The 21,710-nt window shown below is 28.9% G+C and overlaps 1 protein-coding gene and 1 long non-coding RNA gene across 2 annotated transcripts; one reads left to right on the plus strand and one right to left on the minus strand.

Moving 5' to 3' along the window:
• Window positions 1-1,986: 1,986 nt before the first annotated feature.
• On the plus strand, window positions 1,987-18,029 carry LOC142321087 (uncharacterized). The gene is made up of 3 exons (XR_012755574.1): window positions 1,987-2,157; window positions 15,452-15,564; window positions 17,899-18,029. It is a non-coding gene; the product is annotated as an uncharacterized LOC142321087 (long non-coding RNA).
• On the minus strand, window positions 17,298-19,513 carry LOC142321086 (dehydrogenase/reductase SDR family member 12-like). The gene is made up of 2 exons (XM_075359089.1): window positions 19,225-19,513; window positions 17,298-17,987 (listed from the first exon to the last, which is right to left on the minus strand). The coding sequence occupies exons 1-2, from the start codon at window positions 19,499-19,501 to the stop codon at window positions 17,872-17,874; spliced, it is 393 nt and encodes a 130-aa protein (XP_075215204.1). The 5' UTR covers window positions 19,502-19,513; the 3' UTR covers window positions 17,298-17,871.
• Window positions 19,514-21,710: the final 2,197 nt, after the last annotated feature.

The raw sequence follows: 21,710 nt of genomic DNA on the forward strand, positions 1-21,710 counted from the left end.
GATTTTAGGTAACATTTTAAAGGTGAAGTAGTAAGGTATTAATCGCTTAACAATAATTAAGCTCAGTCGATTCATTGTTAAAAAATAAAATGACAGGATATGTTTACACTTATCAGTAGAAGGAAACGCATTAATCTGAACAAATTGGATTCGATTCAGGTCTTTTCCTGAACCTAATTTCCAAAAAAATTCCAATTAATTGTTTAGGCCATTTGCAATTACTTCAAAACTTCATGCAATCTATTTGCAGCAACACCATTTATCATGTAACCTTTCTGTTGGAAATTTAGTGTTGATCATCAACAAGAATACTTCATCTTGCGTTGGAATCAACACACACATCCACATTGTGTAAGTTATCCACAACGTAGCAGGGTTGTTGATTTAAATTCTATTAATGGTCAGCTCTGAAGATCTATGCCTAAATTGTTTGCTAACAGTGTCTGACAATTAATTGAATATTAAAAGTACTTCACGTGTAACTGAGAATATTAAAATAATTTTGTCGATTGATAATATACTACTTTATCATTGTGATTTAATTATTGTATTGTATGAATATTCTTTAAATTGTGATAAATGTTACATATTATTAATGTAGTATTTTGTATATTTATATCTTACTCATACTTTTCTTTTTCCTGTTTAGCCTCCGGTAACTACCATTTAGATAATTCTTCAGAGGATGAATGAGGATGATATGTATGAGTGTAAATGAAGTGTAGTCTTGTACATTCTCAGTTCGACCATTCCTGAGATGTGTGGTTAATTGAAACCCAACCACCAAAGAACACCGGTATCCACGATCTAGTATTCAAGTCCGTGTAAAAATAACTGGCTTTACTAGGACTTGAACGCTGAAACTCTCGGCTTCCAAATCAGCTGATTTGGGAAGATGCGTTCACCACTAGACCAACCCGGTGGATATCTTACTCATACTGCTCTTCTAGCACTATACTCTAGACTAATTATTATATTAGGTTTACATGTACATTATACTACACACACATAGCATGCACACATACATGCACATGAATAAACACATACACACACACCCACACATGTACATGCACATACATGCAACACAGATATTGTGTGTATGTTAAATACGATAAGTTGCTAAAGGTGCAATAAGTCATCATTAACTTTCTATCCAATGGCACCATGGTTATTCAGACCATTGGACAGTCTTCTGCATCATGAACACATTTAAAGAAATCCTAGTTGTATAGACTAGTACAAGTGTGCAAGTATATATATATTTTCATATTATTGTAACATTTAATTTTAATGTTGTAAAAAATGATAGCATGATTTTTGGCGGGCAGTATGTTCAGATTCGAGTATCAATTCTTAATTATAAAAATTTCTGCTTTATTACTAAATTTATATATTCAGCTAGCCTATTTTATTAGTTGATATTTTAAATATTAGTGATTCATTATTAATGCATCATTGTCCAAATTTAGAGCTCTTTACTCCCAACATACACACCCATTAACAGATCTTTTTCAACAATGTAATATAAAATTTAAATGTTAACGTGTAATGATCGTAACTTGTATTTTATTTACTACGAAATATGAACCGCAAAGTTCATATTTGTAGATTAATTACACCGAAGTGGTTATTTATTTTGAAGTAAATAAGACTGTCTGATGTAGGCTTATTTATTGTACATTCCACACAGACTGGAAACTGTAACACATAGTTTTCTGATGAAAGAGCTCGTTAATTTGTCACATTCTTTTTAACGATTGAGATTTATGTAAACCGTCTGCGACATAGATGCAACTAATAATTTAATTGTAATGTAAGCGTAGTATATTACTGATTATAAAAATAAACAGTAAAAAAATGAATATACTTGAAAAATATTGTATTTATAAATTTAAACAAAAGTGAGAAATGATTAATCAACATAATCGTTTTTGAATATGTAATTAAAGATATAATAGTGGGTTGTAGCAGTTGGCAAGTGTAAGGTATTGGGCAATGGCGTTGTTGTTACGAAGTTTGTGGTCTAGGAGTTTGTTTTTTTTTAACTGTTATTTCGTTATCGTTATTGATTGATTTAAATCTAAAATTATGTGTACGAGATCCCGCGTTGAATAATTCTATTAGTTTTTTTTTTACCTTTTTCTTTTAACGAGTTTGGTAAGTTGTTTGATATATATATATATATATAAATAAGATAGTGTTCAAGGCAATTATAACAATATTATTTTATGAACGATTTTCTAGACGTCCTGTCATACGGACGTTGGCATTTTTCAAACAGAATTCTCAATTCGTAAATACCGGACCTTAGCATTTTTTGAATAAAATTCTGACGTTCGTAAAACTGGACGTTGGTACTATAAGTTCACATTATTGTAACGTAAATATGCTATATATCACCAGGCTGAATTTGTTCTAGGCTCAATCAACTTCTAATAAAGTATCTGTTGTCTTAATTTACCATTCTATCTTAACTAAGTTACTGTGATAGCATATAGGGATTCTTGTTTCCTTTCCAGAAGATTTCAAATAAAATCAGTCTTATTTATTTGTATAGTCAACTTGAATCTTATAAAATCAAGAATGTAAATCCTTTCCAATTTTGGTGTAGTACAAAATACTATAACTTAAATATTTAATAATGCTACTCCCTTTTCTATTTTACAAATAACTGAGTTTCTTAGTTATTAGAAACTAAGAAACTATATAATATTTATTATATATTTTGAAAATATCAAAATAATTTTCTCAACTTGTTGGTTGTTTGGTTAGGAAATTTTAGAAATATAATCCAACTTTCAAACTTCCACATTTTATCCATTTTTTACAATGCCAGAACCATTTTTTGTAACCTTTACCCCTTAATCTGGTTTCTTTCTTCACTCCATTTTAAAATTGGATTCGATATTTCCTCTTCAACTTGAGGGTTCTTTATTCCTTTTATCATACCTTTATAATGGAGATATGAATTATTTTAATAAAAATGTTTGAGTATTCTGTAATAATTTTACTTTAAGGAAAAGTAAAATAATGAAAATATAAGACGCATTGTAATTCCATGAATGATGTTAGAAATCAATTTAACAAGAATTGTGATTTACTGTTTACGCAAATATATTAGCTTGTTTCTTGAAATTTCCTTAAAATCTTTTAATTTTGAATTATCAATTCACTAATCATAAACATATTTTAGAAGACTAATGGAATTTTCTTTTCTAAATTTTTTTTTTGTTTAAATGATTTTCCAATTACTTAATTAGGAAGTTGTTTTGATTATAGAAAACAACCTTTTTAATGTCTTTTTTAAAAAAAAATGCATATATTTATTAAAATGTTAATAGCTACTAATATTTTACTATGCTCTTTCTTCTTCATGTTAATCCTTTATTCAAGGTCATGGATTAGGTGTTGAATTAATGTATCTCCCCATTTTAATGTCTCCTGCTTCCATTCTTCCTCTGTTAATCACCACAGCACTTCACATTTCTTGCTTATATCCTCATCTTAATTATCCATCTCCTGAGCTTTTCTTTTGGTGTTAATCCTACAGTCTTATCATTCTCTCCATTTACTTCAAATTATCTGCATCTACAAATTCTCTTCCCAACTTTTCCATATTAGTAATTCCTAATATATCAATTACTTTTGTAATTGATCTCACTTTCTTTTTATTATTTTTGTTTTTACTTATTTTAAAATTGAATTTGTTACCAAAACCACATTCATTATTTCATGTAAAATAAAAAAATCGGAGATTCAATTCATCTTGGTTTTTTTTAATGTACATAAATTTCATTAAATACATTCTTATATTATTAATAATACATTCTTATTAAATTTCATTATATACATTCTCCTTAAATCCTCTCTTTCATTTTTATTATTATTCCTAATATATTTTATGTGATTTGGGTTGTATTGTATCTTTATGTATGTTTTTATTTTTTTGTATAATACGTCAACCTTTTTATTAAGCCCACCCAATATTTAAAAAAAAGTATTTAATTAAATAAATTGACATAAAAAATCATGTAAAAAAAATTTTATCCAATTAACACTTTAACAGAGCTACTGGTCTGTAAGACCAGAGGTCTTATTTTTACAGTAGTGGCAATCCTGTTTTGCTAAGATTGCTGCTTGTCTCAGTAGTTTCTTACTACAACCCCCATAACCTTACCTAAGAATTTTTAGTTGTGATTAGTCATTTAGCAGTTACACATTGATTGTTAAAACTCCCATACCCGCTAGCTCCATTGACGAAACCTCCATACAAAAAGAAATGAGAGCGATCCCGGACAACATGGTGGAAGCAACAATGCAAAGTCTGAAAGATAACAGTATGTAGAAGTCGGTAGAGAATATTTGTCTTATATGTTATTTAAAAATTGCAAGTATTACCAATAAGTGGTATTATTTGATCTAATTATCAGGTTCCTGTGTATTAGCCGTTAACAGTAAATGTAACGTTTGCTTAGCATTACAAAGCGTATGTTACTGGTGTAGGTAAATATTTGTATAGGATACTGAACTAAATACTACGCCGATATGTTTTTTAAATGCAAAGTTTTTATTGTAGCTGATTATTGCTGTGAGCTTTTGGTGTTAAACTACAGCCTAATGTCAAACATTAGGCTGTAGTTTACACAGTTAAAGAGTATATGTGATTCACTCCCTTACTTGAAAGTGAACAATTATCAAAATGCAAATGAAAATTTAAGTTTTCTAGTTTTTTAATTAATATGATTCTGATTTTATAGAAAATTACATTTCTCAGTTCTTGTTACATTTTCAGTCACTAGAGATTGAGGAGATAACTAATTTCTTTTTTCATAAACCTGCTATGACCAAAATAATTCTGAAATTTATTTGATTGTCTGTACAAAATTTTAAATGATATAGCTCATATTTGAAGTATGTACTAACATGGATAACACTTACCTATTGACGTAACTGCAGGCCTAAAATTTTTTAACATATTTACATTTCTGTGATTTTTTTTATCATAAATTAGATGAGTTGAAAGATCAACGACTAAGCTTCCAGAGGTTATCAGGCATGGCATTTACCTTATGAAATCTCACTTCCTTGAGATTTCCATTCATCCTAAATTACAAATTTTATATATAACCTACCTTTGTATTTTATCCATTTTGTTGTCACTAAATATGCCAGTTGAGGTTATTACTTAAAAGTGTGATGTTTGACAGTAACATTAGGTCTGTGCATACTTTATGCTTCAAGTATGCGTCAGCACAAAAGCTTATTTACTTAAAATGTTTATTTTGTTTTTCGTAACTTGGTATCATATATTTCTTTAAACATCCTGTCTAATATGTTCTTCTGATAAAGCAGTTTGACATTTAAATCACATACTGTAGTCGCCTTGGGTTTGGAAACTAACCCTAAATACAGTAAATCTCCTAGCGTGTAGCATATTCTTTCTTCACTTATTATTCTTTTATATTCTTATTCTCCCATTATGCTAGTTTTTACAGTATTTTACAGCCATCAAATTTTTTTGTGAATGAACACAGTTTAAAGTAATTAGTAAGAAATAAGAATATTTAAAGAATTAAGGTACATGAAACTGTGTTTTTTTTTTACCTAGGACATTATATATAATGATAGTTTACAGAAAGAAAAAGGTGAAATGTTCAACCCCCCCCCCCCTTAATTCTCTGTACTGTATTTTTACCTGCTTTTACATTTTAATCAACTCTATGATTTAATGGCATTTTTTATTTTCCAACTGATTGCACTCCATTGGATTCATGGTCAATCGACCAATTGGAAAGTGTTTGTAGCCAATCGAGTTTCAGAAATTCAACAGTTGACTTTTAATGCTAAGTGGCATCATATTGAATCACCTTCGAATCCTGCCGATATACTCTCTCGGGGATGCCTTCCAGAAAAATTAATCAATAAATATGTTGATTATTTGAAGTTTGAATGATTATAGACGAATATGTATTAAGTTTATGCATTATTTATCGATTGAATACATTTGTTATTGAAACATTTTTGATTGAATTTTGGTAATTTTATTTGTCGTAATTGCAATAACACATTGAATATATTGAGTAGTATTATGTTAATAAATAGAATAGAATTGATGAATACGTTGTGTGTAACTGTACTACTACATATCATGTCTTATCTACAATAAAGTCAGCTGAGCGGCGAGAAAAAGAATTACGACAATTAAAACTGCCATTACAATATTTTTAAATGTAAACAAAATATGATATAAAAACTTTAACACCAACCATAAGTTAAAAATTATTTTTTTAATATAATGAAATTTTCATTAGTGACAAATCTGAGTTTTGCAGATAATTTAATGAAAAATCCATTGGTTTAAATCCATTTGAAAATCCATTGCAAGCATCGTGTCATTAAAAAGTTACTTAAATACTAATATAAGAAAAGACTGAAAAGATATTTAAAACTTAAGTTGAATCAGTAATTTCATTATAAAAGACTAATTGAATAATACTTAAAACCTTATGGTGGATATTTTGTAAAAATTATTGCTATAATTTCAAAACTATTTTATCCATTTTGTGAAAGATAAATTTATTACATCTTTCCACAAAGTCACTATTTTCCAGAAGTATTAATCGATAAGCTTCATTATTGTAGCATGTAAATTAATCCAAGCAGAGGGAATTTTTTGTAATTTCTATGTTGTGGGTATAACACTCATTCTTTAAGTTGTCTGTGTAATGTTAGGTTATCAGATATTCGTTATTTAACAGTTTTCATGTTTTTTGAAAATTTATTTCATTTTTTAATACAAAACATTTAGATTGTGTTTGACAATTGTTTCTCTCTAAGCATATCAATTGGACATGACAGATAGCTTCTGTGTGTTGTGTTGGTCAAGTGGCAGTGAATGCTATTTTAAAACAATTTAAAGAAACTGGTTAATTTTCATCTCAAAGGAAAGGAAAATTTGTCAAATGTGTCAAATTTTTCACTCAAATTGCAATATGCTGATTTAACAGAAATAACAAGTAGCCTACTGACATCTACCTTTGATAATATAGTTTTTTAATTTGCCTCGTAATCTGTTTTTTTGCAGATCCTGAATTTAATATATCAAATATAAATTGATGTCCTTATTGGAGCACAATTTTCCTTAAATTTTGTTACCCTACAAAATTAATTTGAAAATTTCTCCAAGAAACCAAATTAGGATATATTCTTACTGTTTGTTTGCTATTAAAAACGATTTCTATGTTTCTCATCTCATTACCGGTTCAGATAACCTAAATGGAGTTATTCAATTAAAGAACGATATCTCCAAATTATTACAACAGGATGGTTTGTCACTTTGCATGTGGTATTCTAACAATTGCGGTACTTCGACGTCTAATCATAATTCATCCAACAAAAAGTCAGATTCACTCAATTTCCAAATCACTCGTTAACAGTTTTAAAATTTATACTAAAAGGAATACACATTCCATCCCAGCAGGTGTCTGTGATCCTCTAGGACTCATTGGCCGTATTATGTTTTCATACAAACAGTTTATGCAGTCATTATGACAACTCAAGTTGACTGGGACAAAATATTACCCAAACCATTAATACAGTGGCTTTCACTATATAATCAATTATATCTAATAGTCATATACGATAAGTTAATCCATTAGGTTTAATAAAGATAGAAAAATTCATTCTATTAAATTACATGGATTTTCTGATGCCTGTATTAATGGCTATATGGATGTTATATTTATAAACACACTCGTACTCCAATCATGTAATTACATCTAAGTTACTGTTCTAAATGAAAGTTAGCCCCTTGAAACAAATCATATTACCCAGACTTGAACTCTGTGGTTGTTTACTATTTTCACGTTTATTTGTGAAGGTTATATAACTGCGTTATACACTTTGATGAGATACACTTATACTCTGATAACATCATAGCACTTTGTTGCATTCATGGACATTCTTAGAATTGGGAAAGTACTTATAGGTAATAGTTTCTGACATTCAACGAAACAATTCAATTACCAATTGGTATTACATCAAATTCTCTGATAATCCAGGAGACACATTGTCTAGAGCTTTTTCACCAAGCAGGTTACTTGATATGTCACTATGGTGGTGTGGTCTTCCTTGGTTATTTGTCTTCTTCTCATTAGCCAACTGATCACAATATTACGTTCAGTGATGATAATTTAAATTCTGAATGCTTATTAGAAAGGCGTCAAACTATATTTACTTCATGTATATCTAATATTGTATATGGTTGAACACAAAGATTTTCATCTTTACATACAAACAGAAACATTTAGTTTCTGTTTCAGATTCATTCACCATATTAAATCCAAACCGTCTGAATTTAATTTTAGTACTTTTAATTACTAAGGAGTTAGATCATACTTTTTACTTTTTTATATGAGATAAAGAATCAGGTCATTCATAAACAAAGTAAGCTTAGTTCACTAGATTTTTAGATGATTTAAGTCTAATCTGTGTAGGAGGCAGACTTCAATGTTCTCTCCTACAATCATGTTAAACATCCTATTGTTTTACATCTTGAGTGTGAACGTTCTGAAATTAATTGTCAACTCTGAACACTTAAGACTTACACTGAACAGATCATTCATTGCAACAAGAGATACTGGATAATAGTGCCAAAAGAATAATTTCATTAATATTTCATGTGTTTAATTTACGTTAGATGTGGTACAAAACTTAATCCCAACAGCTTTGTCAATTACCTCCAGTGATTCCTTCCTGAACATCTCTTGTGCAGTAGATTACTAATATATTTTCTGATAACTCTGCTAACTTTCATTCTGTTAGAAACATTTTGTACAACTTGTATCACCTTTTAAGATCAGACATATTTAAAACAAATATTCAAACCTTTTCTACGTTAGAAGGAATTAGTTTGTGAAAAAGTGCAGTCAAGTGTAATAGGAAAAACAATTCTCAACGTAGAGGAATTTTATCCAATGTTGATACAGATTGAGGTTTGTCTTAATTCTTGTCCAAGTTTTGCTATTTCCACTGATAAGAGACACTGGCTGTCTAGAACTCCAGGTTCATTTTCTTATTGGATGTAAGTAAATCAGTTCTTAAGAAGATGTTAAAAGTAAATTTATTTAAAGTGTTTTCAATTCTATTATAAAAATGTTATTCAATCAATGGTAAATGCTTCGAACAGATTTATAAAGATTGTGAGAGAAAGGGTTGTGACACAATTTCAAAACCAATTCCTGCAAGGCAGTGGAGTGTTGCAACGAGATTTAGCACCATACTATTCTGCCAAAAAAATAGAAAATGTTTTCAAAGAATGAACCATTAAAGTGTTCTTGTGGCCAAGCAATCCCACACAACACAAATGAAAATCTTTAGGCAATAGTAAAAAAACGACTCTGAAAGCAAAAACTGACCTAATTAATCAGTAATGTTATGGTTTCATGAAGAAATCAAGTAAATGTTTGGTATACTTGTTGCATGGATGCTAAATCATGTATGTTAAGTGATTAAGAATAGAAAAACATATTAATTAGATATTCACAAAACGTACAGCTATGATTTTGTATCAATATAAAGTTAATTTCTTATTAAAAAAACATCTGCTTTCGGATTAATTTGCTTGCTTAAAATAGATGAATATATTTAACATTTAAGATTATTTTACTTTTAAAGTCCAATCATTCTGATTTAACTTTTCTTTGTGTTTTACAGGCATAAAAATTTATCAACATTTAAGTAACTTGGGTGTAAGAAACTTCATTTATTATTCTCCTTAGGGAAACAAAATTTAAAATGAAATGTTTCATAAAAAAAGGTTAGTGAAATTGCATTTTGTTTTTTATAACAAGAGTAATGAACTTTATCTCATGATTTGTTATTTACAAAAGTACTAATAATAATAATAATAATACCTATTCTTTGCTTTCATACTTAGCTATTCTCTTATAAGATCGATTATAATAAATTCACACACAAATCTATGAACTAAAAAAATAGAGGGTGTAAATAATACAAACCTCTTCAGGATTAGAAAACCACACTATTGTAATCCTTTCTCTTATGGACAAGGAAACATTAGAAACATGTATGAAATGTTTCGTGAATGAACTTAAAGTAATTGGTAAAAAATAAGAATATTTATTAAAAGGATTAGGGTATGTGAAACTGTCAATATAAAGTATCATTACATATGATGATAGTTTACAGAAAGAAAAAAAAGGTTAAAAGTTTAAATTGTTTTTAAAGTTTAATGAATTTATCTTTATGATTTAGTGGCATTTTTGATATTCCAGCCAGAAGTTAAGAATTATTTTTTGAATATAAAGAAATTTTCATTGAGTTTTACAGATAATTTAATGAAAATTATTTGGGTTTTAAAACATCACAAGCATCGTGTTATTAAAAAGTTGTAGCAGTTATTTAAATACTACAAAAATAAGAAAAGATTGAATGTATCTTTAAAAGTTCTAAAATTAAATTAAACTTTTCTTAACTTAATTCAGAATTAAAATATTGATGCAGATTTGAAATTATATTCATGTTTACTTTCTTTAAGAAAACTCTGAAGGTATTTAGTGAACATGTTATACTTAAGTTGAATCAGTAATTTCAATATAAAAGACTAATTGAATAACTTAAAATATTATGGTGATAGATATTTTGAAAAAATATTGCTATAATTTCAAATATGAAACTTTACTTCTTTATATAATTTTTGATTCACATGTATTATCCATTTTGTGAAAGATAAATTTGATTACATCATTCCACAAAGTCAGATTATTTTCCAGAAGTAAACTGGCATTAATCGATTAGCTTCATTATTGTAGTTATGATTATTGTAATAAAAAACTTTTAGATTGCGTTTGGCAATTGTTTCTCTCTAAGCATATCAATTGGACATGACAGATAGCTTCTGTGTGTTGTGTTGGTCAAGTGGCAGTGAATGTTATTTTAAAACAATTTAAAGAAACCGGTTGGTTAATTTTCACCTCAAAGGAAAGGAAAATGTTGCAGTGAAGGAAAACCTCCTCCAAAACAGGATCGATCATAAGTGAGTAAAAGTAAACTTGATCCAAAATTATCTGCCTGGACTTAAATTGGTAATTATGACATTGTTAGATGCCTAATTCATGCAGCAGGATGGAAAGCTCATCAGGCTGCTGAAAAGTAGCATTTATCTCCAGTAATGTGCAAAAAACTGCTCTTGTGTGCTAAAGAATACTGGACAATGCTGTGACAAATTTTTATGTACAGGAGCAGTGGGTTCTGTACATTAAAAGCATTAGATGAAAATACATCACTTGCTAAAATCCAACAAACAACCTCAGGAAAATGTTTCAGGTTTGTACATTACTTCCAGTAGGTGGTGTATTGAAAAGTAATGAATTTTGTTCAGTCTCATATAGACCTTATTTATGATAGAGCGCAACTCTTTCTTCTTACTTATGTAAGCCATACAAATTATCAACAGCTGTTATAATATATATTTTTCTTTATAAATACTATTAAGTATTACACTCTGTCTAAAAATATAAAACAAATCGGTTCTTAAAAAGATGTTAAAAGTAAATGTATTTAAAATGTCAGTTCTGTTGTAAAATGTAAGTTAAAACTGTAAATCTAAATATAACACTAATAGTATAAGCATCTTAACAAATAAAATTTATCTAAATCTATTGTAAAAATATAATTAATCACAGTAACGAGGTATTTATTAAAAATATTATTGAACCAGCGGCATGTTCTTTTAATTCTGGTAAGTGCAATAAAAGACATATATGAACACTTTTTTTTGGTCGTCCAGGCCGAATATGTGAAGACATAACTTAAGACCAATTTATGTTTACAAATCTTTCAACATATCAATTATGGCTCTATAAACGAGTTTTGCGGTTGCCTATTATCCAATGAAATGCAGCCTACAACTTATTTCTTAATTATCAAGTAATTTTATTTAATTATCATTGTTAACTTAGACTATTAATTTATAATGAGCAGAGAACAATTAAGACAAAGGATCAATTAAATCCTTTATAACAAGAATCTGTACTTGTTATAGATATGTTATAACAAGATAAATATATTATGTACTGATAAATATGTTCCTCAACTTCATATTGATATTCATCTTTTACGAATTAAATTAAGAAACAAGAGTTGCTGCAAGGCAAATATGATGCCATTCAAATGCAACTTGAAATTTATGATATTTGTGCAGGTCGTGTACAGTTTGCAGACGATTTATGGAGTTTTGAATGTAAATTACAATGTGTAATAGATAATTTTAAGCAATCTACCATTGATCAAGAAGGTAGTTAGAGCAACTAAGCAAACTCACCTATAAAAGATTAATTTACAATTTTACAGAGGTAATGTTCTTGACTGGCAACATTATTATTGTTTTAGTAATTTAGTATATAATAGAAATTATTTAAGTAACTTCTTTATTTACATACCTCCTTGAAGGATGAAGCATTAGCTATCATTAAAAATTTAGGTGTTTCTCATAATGCAGATTGTATTTTACAACTAAATTCCATTAACTGAATCATTGGATAATTTATCCAAATTAATCATCAAAGTTAATCTTTCATATTTCAGTGCTCTTGAAGCAATGAATAATCCAATCAATACATATGAATTTATTATTGTTCGGTTAACATCAAAGTTAGAGTTTGTATTCTAACTTTGATGTTTACAAATATTTACATTTCTCCTTCCAGATTACGAAGGAGAAATCTTCACCTCAATTTCATAGAATTCCTTGAATTTAGAAGGTAGATGCTTGAAAATATTAATGCAAATAAGTCAAACCAGCAGCAAGACATATTTCCAAGGGACAGCAATACAACATTGGAACTAAATCCTGTACTAAACATTTTAATATAAATGCTGATAAACAATACAAGGAAAATAATTTTATTTATTCAAAATTTAATTATAATCAATGTGTAATTTGTATTTTAATCATTATTTACATTGTTGCAAGAAATAGTTTTTCTGTTGATGAACGGAAGGAATTTTTGTAACATCATAATTGTTGTTTCAATTGTTTAGTTAAGGGTCATTGTTATTCAACATACACGTGCGATTTGTTCTCAAATACATAACACACTTCTTAAAAATAATATTAATTCAAAATTATGATTATAAGTGTGACAATAATAATTGTACCTCGTTTAAATTGGTCAAATAAAACCATAATTTTATCTATTACATTATGTATTACCAATGATGCACATGGTAGTACTCAAACATCTCTGGTTTTACTAGATTCTGGCAGTCGAGCAAATTTTTGTACTTATGAATTCGCATGAAGATTAGAACTTCAATTTATGAAAAATGATATTCCTATCTTAGGAAAACACTTCCTCGTTCTGAATGTAGTGTTGAATTGACACTGCATCTTTATATATGAATTTTTCACTCCAATTGCAGTGTGCTGTTTTAACACCAGATAGCCTACTGACATGTACATTTGATAATATCGTATTTTAATTTGCCTGATAATTTGTATTTTAGATCCTGAATTTAATATCAAATAAAATTGATGTCCTTATTGGAGCACAATTTTACTAAAATTTTATTAACATACAAAATTTATTTGAAACTTAAAATATCCTGTTCTCCAAGAAACCAAATTACAATATATTCTTGCTTGCTATTAAAAATGATTTCTATATAGATGATCTCATTACCGGTTCAGATAACCTAAATGGAGTTATTCTATTAAAGAATGATATCTCCAAATTATTACAACAGGATGGTTTTTCACTTCACATGTGGTATTCTAACAATTGCAGTACTTGTTTGTCTAGTCGTAATTCATCCATACCATCTAATCAAGAACACAACATATGTACTTGTAAGAGTTCTATGGAACAAAAAGTCCGATAGACTAAATTTCCAAATCACTCATTCTAACAATTTGAACATTTATACTAAAAGGAATACTCTTTCCATTGCAGCAGGTGTCTGTGATCCTCTAGGACTCATTGGCCTTATTATTATATTCATACACCATACACCATTCACCATATTAAATCTAAACCATCTGAATATAATTTTAGTACTTTTAACTACTAAGGAGTTAGATCACATACTCTTTACTTTTTCATATGTCAATCACAATCCATGTATTTCAGTGAGATAAAGAATGAGGTCATTGATAAGCAAAGTAAGCTTAGTTCACTAGATCCATGTTTGGATTATTTACGTCTAATCTAATTGTCAACTCTAAACACTTAAGACTCTTACACTGCGACAGAGATACTGGATAATATTGCAAAAAGAATCATTTCGTCAATCATTCATGTGTTTAATTTCCTTTAGATGTGATGCAAAACTCAATCCCAACAGCTTTGTCAATTACCGCCTGGTAGAATGATTCCTTCCTGAACATTCTCTTGTGCAGTGGCCCAATTATAATTCATCATGGCAGGCAGAGATCTAAAACATTGAGTAAGGCTTGTATAGCGCTTTTTATATGTTTAGCAGCCACTAAGGCTATTCATTTAGTTAGTTACTGATTTGACTTTAATCATTTTTCCACCTTCAAAAGATTAATTTCACTAGATATACCTACAAATATATTTTCTGACTAAACTTTCATTGTTAAAACAGAATGTTTAAACAAATATTCAAACCTTTTTTACATCACAAGGAATTAGCTGTTCATTTATTCCTCCATCTTCTCATTGTAGTGGTTTGTGGGAAAGTGCAGTCAAAAGTGTCAAATATCATAAATCTTGAGGAATTTTATACAGTTGATACAGATTGAGGTTTGTCTTAATTCTTGACCAATTTTTGCTATTTCCACTGATCATAGAGACACTGGCTCTCTAGGACACCAGGTTGAACGGTACATTTTCTTATTGGATGTAAAGTAAATTAGTACTTAAAAAGATGTCAGTTTTCAAGATGTTTATCACAGATTTATCAAGATTGTGAGAGAAAGGGTTGTGACACAATTTCGTAACCAATTCCTGCAAGGCAACGGAGTGTTGCAACAAGATTTTGTACCATACCATACTGCCAAAAAAGTAGAAAATGTTTTCAAAGAATGAAACATTAAAGTGCTCTTGTGGCCAAGCAATCCCACACAACCCAAATGAAAATCTTTAGGCCGTAGTAAAAAAACTACTTGGAATGCAAAAACTGACATAATTAATCAGTAATATTGTTATGGTTTCATGATGAAGAAATCAAAATATGTTTAGTTTAATCGTGTATGTTAAGTGATTAAGATAATTAATATGTGAATAACTAATTAATATGTTTTTCTTTATTCTTAAAGTGTACAGGTATGATTTTATATCAACATAAATTAATTTTTTATTAAATATTTGTATTCGGATTAATTTGCTTGCTTAAAATAAATATTTAGCATTTAATAGTATTTTATTTTTAACGTCTAATCATTCTAATTTAACTTTGTGTTTTACAGGCATGAAAATTTATCAATATTTAAGCAACTTGGATGTAAGAAACTTTATTGTCCTGAGTGAAACAAAATTTAAATTGAGGTGAAAAATGAAGTGTTCCATTAAAAAAAATCAGGTTAGTGAAATTGCATTTTGCTTTTTATAACAAGACAGTACATTATAATTTTTAGTGGTATCAATAAAATTTCATTAGTAGTAATTACAAAATTATTAAAGTACTAATAATAATAATACCTAAATAATACTTATTCTTTGGTTTCATACTTATCTATTCTTATATAATTGATTAAAATAAATTCACCCTCAAATCTATGAATTTAAAAGAGGGCATAAATAATACAAACCTCTTCAGTATTAGAAAACCAGAATATTGTAATCCTTTCTGTTATGGACAGGGAAAGATTAGAAACAAGTATGAAATTATTTCACTGAAAAACACAAAACGTAATTAAAGAAAAAGCATTGTTATTTGTAATTTTAATGTGCGTTTTTTGTCAAGTGGCAATAGAAATGAATATTACTTAAAATTTGTTAGTCAAGCCAGACATTTTATAAATAGTGGAATTATAGTAATGTATTTCTAAACAGTACCACTTTTGATCATTTTTGGTTACTACTGGTGTTGTTCTCCCAGATAACAGGGTTAAGATGACTTGTCTCCACAATTGAGTATGTTAAGACTTTACAGTTTGTAGCAAAAATGCCGATACTTTTTATGGAATCGTCATTCATCCCGATTGGGGGTTGAATTACCGTACTGTGTATCCTTTACAAAGGTGTGGTGTCAGTGAGGCAATTATGCTATATGCTACACCTGTCTGGGCTCACCGCTTGGCTTTTAGGTGCTATGCAGACATTTTGCTACGAGCCCAGCAACTCCTCTTTCTGGCTGTTATAAGCAGTTACAGAACAGTCTCGCGGGAGGCAATCTGTGTTATAGCCAAAGTCAAACCCAAGATATCTTGGCTAATGAGTGTAAGGAACACTGCATTTCCAAGGTAAATAACCTATTAACATCAGAATGAAAGTAGGAGATGGAAGACTGGAGCCTTGTCTTAGCAGGTCAGGTGGGATGAATCCCACACAGGTTGCTACACGCATAGGGTATATTTCCTATAGTGTCTGTTGTAGGTACGATTAGATGGGTTTCCCCCAGTCAGTATATCGACGAGTTTGGCTAGGTATCATTTGGTGGATTCGAGTCAATGCCTGGATTTTGGGACTGATGATACAGTGAAGCATGTCCTGTTTGTCTGTCTCTATACGAGGTCGAACATTCATGAGTTGTTAGGGAACTTGAGAGAATGCATTCCTTTCTGGATCTCCATAATAACTGGATGATCTGCAAGGAGTATTCTGTAGTGGCTGGTTTTCTTCGAGCCATTTTCTTTGTTTTTTTTTAGTATGGTTTTTTTTTAAAGAGGTGGAAGAGAAACCCATTTATGAGTGCCTGAGCAGTGTCGAGCTCACTAACAGGTTTTGCAAGATGTTATTAAATATGTATGTGTTCCTGCACACTACAGACAAATCACCCCTGGCTACCCATCCTTCTTGATACAGCTGGTGCATTACTCATGGAAGGAGGAAATACACCCTCACAGACATTCAAACACCATAGTCAACAGATCCGGTTGGTTTTGTAGGTCTGCAGAGAGAGTTCAGTTGAGGTATTTGATGACGGCAGGATCCTGGGTGGCTAGAGTTCCGGCCTAGGCTTTGGATTGGTTGGAGGTAGGCGTATTGGCATCATGCCACGGTTATATTGGTATTGTTTGATTTGGGGATTTTACATCGGTGGCATCCTAACTGAGGCCTGGCTGTAATCTGTGAAAAAAAAAAACAGTAAATATTAATTTATGAATAAAGCGGATTTAAAAAACAAAAACAAACGATATGCTTACATTCACTAGTAGCACTCAGCAACAGATAAATAACAGATAACAAAATCATGCAAAAAGCACATGTAACAAGCCAAAAATTATTATACATCTGCATTATTACATCTATATAAAAGAGTGTAAAAATATAATCTAGTGATTTATTAGTAATAAAATATAATTTTATTAAACGCTAACAAATATTATTAATAAACAATATTACAGTACCTAAAAATAACTTAGCAGGTGAGGTAAGACATGAGCCTTAGGAAACATGAATAAAGGAATTGCAATTAAAAGAAATGACAGCAAACAGTTGCTGCTATACAATGAAGTCTACTACTCATGTCTAACCTTGATTGTTGTAATTACTATAAATACATAAAAATTATTGTGCTCCTGTGTATTTAATAAACATTACAATGTATCTAAGATTCGTTGCAAATTAAAAAGAAAGTCCAGCATAATACAAATAAATAATAAAAGATATATGAAATATTCTGAAAAATTTCTTTGTACAAGTGTGTAAACATATTAAAAATGATTTAACGTTTTGTTTTTCTCTCCATCAGATGATCCAGCTGTTTAATAAACAATTCCTCTTCTAAAAGCGAAGCTTTTGTAAAAGACATTGGCAAATGTGTTGGTATAGCTGTTCTATCTGTAAAAAAAAATTAAAAAATTTCAATCTAATATAAATGTATTTACGCAACAAACTTATTAAAAGAAATCATTAAATGAAATTTTAACATAAAAGATCTGAAATATTGTTAATTTTTTTTTTTATTTTTACGTCAAAATCCAATTTATAGCATAGTTTTAAACCAATGGGTATTATTTACAAAAATGTGACGACTTTTTTTCAAGGATTCACTAATGAGAATGTTATATTTGTTCACGTTAGCAACTGGCAACTTATTATAAATCTAATTCAAATGCAGAACTGAATTTTAGTGTTGAATTGAAAATTACAAAAGCAACTGGCAATACAGAAATTTTTATAACTTTTCACTCAGATTTATTTAATCCCTTAAATAATACATTTGCGTTGTAAATTAAAGCGGAACAGTTGTAAAATAGTATTTTTACGCATCCATATTAATATTTTTGTACTTTGAACCTTAACATTTTGTTGTAGTTATAGTCCCATTAAAAGCACTATAATTATTTTATACTAGCTTTATATTGCATATCTGAGAGGTATTTGGAGGGATAGAGAAATGGAGTTCTACATAGTTAAAAAAAAAACCTGCATTATGGTGGGCTTTAAATTCCACAAATTTAAGAAAAATTAAAGAGTTTCTCGCAAAGTTGAGAATTTAAAAGAATTTCTCAAAAATTTACAAAAAATTAAAAAGTTTCTTGCAAATTTGAGAATAATTTAAGAATTTCTCACAAATTTGCGAAAAATTTGTCTGCCATCTTGAATATAACTTAATTTATTTAAATAGTAAGGTGAACATATAACATATGATTGTGATTTAAAATTTGACAAGAGTAACAATGGTGAAACCTGTTTTTCTGTTAATGACTTGATTATCAAGTTATAAGTATTTAAAGTTACAATGACAGAAATATCAAGTTAGCAATAAAACAAGGTAAAATGCATGAACAATTTTATTGCATTTTACATTCAATAAAATGTTTTTACACTATTTTTTTTACACCATTTAAAATTTATTTTGCTTTATATCTTATGAATGATTATACATACAATTATAAAATTTAAATACTGAACAGATGAAATGTAAGATGCAAGTGCAATAGATGAAAATAATTACATTACACTAAAACAAAAATAATTGTAAAGGATTATAATTGTAAAAAAAATAAAAATCTGTAAAATTATAAAGGTTTTAATATAACCAATATTAAGTACAATAAAAAAAAATTAGTACCTTGATAAAAAAGGCCACTGGTATTATTAATAGGTCGTTCAGCTAAAGCCAGCCACACAACAGTATCAGCACCTTGTTTAGGTGTTCTCAACCTATCTTTCATTTGATTATAAAATTCTGGCATCGATTCTTTCATGCCATCTGTATCTACCCAACCAGGATGCATTGAAGCACAAAATATATTTGGATATTCTCTTGAATAAATTTCAGCAAGTACAACCTGCAATAAAAAATAAATAGTATTAAACTCACAGTACGAATGAACTGTACTATACATCTTGCATCTTCACTACAAATCTAATAAGTCCCCTGAGAACAAGAAAAGGCAAAGATTCTCTTACCAATATATGGATGTGATATCTGTTATATTAGGTCATCTTACAAAAAACCTTTGTTGTCAGCAGGAAGGAGTATGTGCAGGGTTCACTTCACATTTTATTGCTTCACTGTTCAGATTGACTACCTATTAATATTCACTCAAAGATAAGCAGCTAATGACTATAATGTTTAGTTTTCTTTTTACATTATACAGTTACCATCATCAGTTTTTGATAACTACAATCTGCTTTACTCTCGAGTTGTCAATGGAATACTGGAATGAGATGGAACTACCTTCATTGTGAGTATAAAGAGGGAGGGAGAAAAGTAAATATATATTTTTGAAATAAAATTAGTTAATATGATTGTGTTGAATTCTAGCAAATACAACTAACAACTACAACCTGTGAAAATGCTTGGTTTTCTGCACTTAAAATTTAAACAGTGCAAGTTGTACAAAGTAGGCTAGAAGGTCCTCAGATTGGCAAAGCTTTACATAATATTATGGACGTAACATGGACACATATTTTACATAAATATGTAAAAAAATCATATCACTGTTCATAACTTCTTTAAGAGATATTAAATACTAGAAATTTTGGTTGCCTGTTAAAAAAATTACAGTTGCATCAGACATATGTAGAACATTTTGTACAAACCTTTAAGTTGTAATCTTTTGAGGTGTATTTCAAAATATTTCAAAAGAAAGGGATGGTAGGTCATTAAAAAATAAACACAGCAAGGGAGTAAAGTATATTACTTTTACATGCAATGCATATGTGAATTTCACACAATTCACAGTGATTTGAAAGCATTATGATCTTTTGTGTTGAGAAATTGAATCACACTAGGGATTTCACAACCAGCAGGATTGTTTATTTTTGCAGCCATAATTAATCACAGATTAATCAAACAAACAACAACAGATTGCTGACAAGTAGCTTCAATTCCTAATGAAACAGTTAAAGCTACTGCATATGCATCATATGATTCATTATTGCAATAATTTTTTATTGGCAATCGGTCATTATTTTAATAAAAAATTATTAAAGACTTTACGATGCTTAAATAACAGAAAAAAACAATACTTTTATGTGTAATGTACTGTGATTCCTACATGTTTGTTTAAAATAAATTAAAATTTTCAAAAGTAAAATTACATAAATTTCACATTATACATATTTTAAATCCAAGTGTTTATTACATAACTTTTTTAATAGTTTAGTACAAAGTATATCTGTTAAGATTAATTCTGTTTAAATTACTATTATGTGAGTGTCAGTAAGCAAGTCACAAATGACTGTTAAAAACTTATTCAGCAAAATAGTTACTTGAAAATAATTTTGTAAATTAAAGTAAATTCAAAGTAAATTCCATGAAGATCGATAACAATTATGACTAGTTGTTTAGAGGAGGGTTGCTGTTTCAGCCATGATTGAACTTCTTATTCAACATCTTCATTACATTAACTGTTAGCCACCCAGATGTCGTTTTAATGAGTAAAATATCATAGTGGTAGTGCAATCAAATTTTTACTGCTGTTGATCATTTTCTTTCAATATTTAAACATTTTTATTTTTATTACACTAAGTGGTGCATACTTCCTTAAAACAGGAAGTAATGGTTACATATAAAAAATTTGTGAATTAACAGAAATTTTGATTTACTAATATTTTCATTGCGTATAAATTTTGATAGGTTCATTGTCTCTTTCACATACAAATATAAATAATGTTGATCAAAGTTAGTCACCATGTATTTCCTGTGATATTATTACTTTTCAAAGATTTCCTTTTTGCTGTATGCCCTACGTTTATTAGACCTTATTAATTTTATATTTTCCATTAATTATTATATCAGTATTTTTGCCACTTTAGAATAATTTTTAATTTTAAAAAACGTTTGTTTTGAAAATAAAATTTTATATTTTATTAACATAATTAATCCGTTTTAAATATGTGATAGCGGAAGAAAAATTTTAGAATAAATTTTCTCTGCATTATTATAATTTACTCAACAAGCATGATCATTTATAACCATTCTTGTGTAATATTTTTATCCATGAAATAAAATTATTATAATGTCCTTTAAATGGTAAAGTTGTGAAATTACTTTTTGTGAAACCTATGTCTTTACAGTGTTATTCCAACTTTTTCCAACTATTACAA

The sequence above is a fragment of the Lycorma delicatula genome, chromosome 3 (genome assembly GCF_047948215.1).
Source record: "Lycorma delicatula isolate Av1 chromosome 3, ASM4794821v1, whole genome shotgun sequence".
NCBI classification, from domain to species: Eukaryota; Metazoa; Arthropoda; class Insecta; order Hemiptera; family Fulgoridae; genus Lycorma; species Lycorma delicatula.